Source organism: Seriola lalandi, unplaced genomic scaffold (genome assembly GCF_002814215.2).
Source record: "Seriola lalandi dorsalis isolate HSWRI2012SDOR001 ecotype SW California unplaced genomic scaffold, Sedor1 jcf7180002054957, whole genome shotgun sequence".
NCBI lineage: Eukaryota > Metazoa > Chordata > Actinopteri > Carangiformes > Carangidae > Seriola > Seriola lalandi.
In genome coordinates this window covers 104137-107527 of record NW_019525508.1, presented here as the reverse complement: position 1 = coordinate 107527, position 3391 = coordinate 104137, and the positions used below count along the sequence as shown (strand labels likewise).

The 3391-nt window shown below is 41.3% G+C and overlaps 1 protein-coding gene across 1 annotated transcript in view; it reads left to right on the top strand.

Annotated features, from left to right (window-relative positions):
- ptprt (protein tyrosine phosphatase receptor type T) overlaps positions 1-2814 on the top strand; it is a 314644-nt gene extending 311830 nt beyond the window's left edge. The window contains exon 39 of the mRNA XM_087170691.1: positions 221-2814. Coding sequence (XP_087026817.1) covers positions 221-274 — 54 coding nt within the window. The 3' untranslated portion in view covers positions 275-2814. The remainder of the gene's footprint in view (positions 1-220) is intronic.
- The last annotated feature ends 577 nt before the right edge of the window (positions 2815-3391 follow it).

The window sequence follows — 3391 nt, the reverse complement described above, 5'->3', positions numbered from 1 at the left end:
CTAGAGACCAAAACAGTTTTTGTACCAGGCTGTAAACATGTTTATTTCTGCTGTAAAGTTGGACATTTTAACATGGGAGTCTATGGGGACTGACTCACTGTTGGAGCCAGACTCTAGTGGTCGTTAGAGGAACTGCAGCTTCTGGTTCTCCGGTGCTGGAAGGTCATTTTTGCACAGACTCTTTGACCTTTTGCTTTCCGTGCTTTTTGTCCCTCCACAGGAACAGTACAAGTTCTGCTACGAAGTGGCTCTGGAGGCGCTCAGCTCCTTCTGATTGGCTGCTGGCCAAAATTCTCTTTTCTGATTCGCCGTCGACGCTGCCTGTCATTCTCAACGCAACACTGGGACACGCAGGGAGCAGAAGTGCTTTGTGCTGAGCCCCGAACCCGACCAGTGAGCATGTGTGCCTGTGTGTGTGTGTGTGTGTGTGTGTGTGAGAGAGAAAGTGTGTGAATACAAGCGAGCATGCTCGCATATTTGGAGTGTGTGTGTGTGTGTGTGTGTGTGTGTGTATGTATCTATACGTGTGCCTGTGACAACACCAACACACACAAACCTGTACAGAAGATGAAAAAAAAAAGCGACAAACATACACACTGGTGATTTAAGTGTGTGTGTGTGTGTGTGTGTGTGTGTGTGTTCGCTTCAGCGAAACTGGGGACTTTACACGCTTGTACAAAGAAAAAAGAAAAAATGATATGTTGAAAAAAAAAAACAAAATCAGATGTTTAAAAAAAAACAAAAAAAAGCGGCACTTTTTCCTTCTCTATCTCTCTTCTCTCTACTGGGCTGTGATGTGACTATTGTACAGTATTTCCTTTTTAGATATATTCTACGCCTTGAATGTTGTCTCCCTCTGAAGGCCGGACGCACACTGCAAGAGTTTAGCTCAAGTCGTCGTGACGCCTCGACTCGTGTTTACAGAGAGTCGTGAGAAAAGTGTTCGGTGGATGATTCAGGTTCTGGATCAAAGCAAAAACCCACAGACACTCGTTAATATTTCTGGTATTTTCCTTTGAGCTCGCAGCCTCGTTAGACGCTATGAAAGTTGTAATTCAACAACCAGCTACAAAAAAATTCTTCTGATTTATTTTTTTTTAAGTCATTTATAAATATACACGAAGTTCACGTTTACTGGGACAAATGGCTGCAAATACTGTTATAACAACAGTATTAATAAAACAATAGAACAAAATAAATCATGCTTTACCTTTAAGATGAAAGGCCGGCGGCACAAAACACAGTGAGTTCAGATTTTCCTTAAAGTTTGAGTTGAGGCTTCCTTAGAATAAAAAAGTTTTCTCCTTATCTTAGTCTCATACTGAAGGAATCACTTAGCAAATTAAATAAGGGAAAAAAAACTAAAGGTATGATCACCTGTACAGTTTCATGTCACATGATCTGTCCGGGGTCAGGGGTCGTCGAGGTGTTTCACGTCCACACATCAGCGAGTTTAAACGCTCTTGACTGTGTCGTATAAAGTTCCCGTTCACTTTGCTTTGATGCTGACGGCTCCCCAAACCTGGCAGCAAAACAACGGTCTCCACGGAAACAGTAGAATTTAACTGCCGTAAAATCTCTTTCACTGCTGCAAATGCGTTTAGTAAGGAAACCACCCCCCCCCCCAAGATAAGGAGAAATTAAACCTTCAGTGTCACAATTAAAAGTAGGAAACTAAAGGTGTTTTGTGCAGCTGGCCCCAGATGTTGTTGCCTCTGCTCCACTTATGTTTTTCCTTTGGGACTGTGAGAAAAAAGTTTCACAGAAGAAGTTTTCTTTTTATTTATTTTATTTTATTTTATGGTTTTTCTGGAAAACCAATCTTGTCAAAACCTTATAGTGTGCATCCACCCTTACTGTAAATAAGATAAGACAACCACAGTCAAACAAACAAACAGACAAACATCACGTACCAGACACATTACAAATAAAGGTTTTTCATTTCAAAACACTATCACTTCAAAAGAAAAAGCTGTCAGTCATTTTCAGCATCAGTGATGATCAGAATCTTTTGTTACTACAAACTGTCCATTAAAACATGCTGTTAAAAAACAAATGATATATATATTTTTGCATATTGCACATTTATCTGACCCCGCCTCCAGAGAGACTGAATGAAATCAGCTGTGCAGTTATTCCAGAGGAAAAACTAAACGTAACTTATTCTACTTTTTTTCTACGTCTAGTTGGTTGATGTGGTTTTGACAACTTGCTTTACCTTGAAAAAACCTGAAACTGCGATAAATTATTTACTGAAATCACGACTGGCCCAACTTATGCCTTCTTGGTTCTTGGTTTAGCTCAGCTCCATAAGCCAAACCGTGTTTGTATTTCCTGTGACACGCTCTGGATAAATATCAGAGAAGAAGAAGACGCTGGGGGATCAGACAGTTTCCCCAGCCTGCCATCTATCATTAAAATGAAACACAAAGACAAAGAGACAGGTCACGATTACTTTTCCTCTGCAAAGCCTCAAAAATTTGCTTTCCGCCGAGGTGAGCGGTCGACAGCCCGCAGGTCTTAACAGGAAATGATTTCAGATGGTGATCGACCCCGGGGCGAATGAGGGTCAACGCGTCTGACAGTTCAGACGTCACCGCGGCTCAAAGGGACACGTGTTTGGAGAGCGGGAGATAATGAGAATTATACAGGAAGCGTCGCCTCATCTCCCCTCACGCCACCCGGCCTTTGACTTCCTCCGTCGTCTCGTTTAAAAGACGTGAAGGAAAAAAAAACGAAACCAAGCGCTCCTCTGAACTGTGCCGAGTCACGACGACTGTGAGGACATTGTAATATTTAGGGGATTCATGGACTATAACACCCCGGAAACTAATGAACAGGACGAGTTTATATACGTCGATAATCTTTGGGGGAACAAAGATAAAAACCCATTATATAATTTGCTCTGACGTCAGCCGTCAGGTCGTACCAGCGGGTGTTAGTATTTGAGATTACCCAGTTTGGAACGATACCTGCTCGCAGCTTTCAGCGCTCGTGGCCAGAACCAGCATACTTGTGGAAAAAATGTCGTGGCAAACTTGTTCAGTCTGCGCTTCCCTTTTTCTTTTCTTCTCCTATCGCTGGAGTCCAGTCAGGCTCGTTAATGGACCTATCGAGACAAAGACGGTGTTGTATTGAAGACAATGTGAATGCCAGAAATGTTTATCTTTACCTTTTTATTTCCACTAAGGCTTTATTGTATTGGATCGGTTCATGGCCATTCATCTGTATTATACACTTTGTTTTCTTTCTGGATTTTTTTCTTTTCTTTTTTCGTTGTTTTGTTTTTGTTTTGTTTTTTGTCCTAAATTTGTACATTTCTTTTTGTATAATTATTATTCTGATGATTATTTGTCTAGCAAAGTGTTGTTTAGATCTGGTGACGCCATTA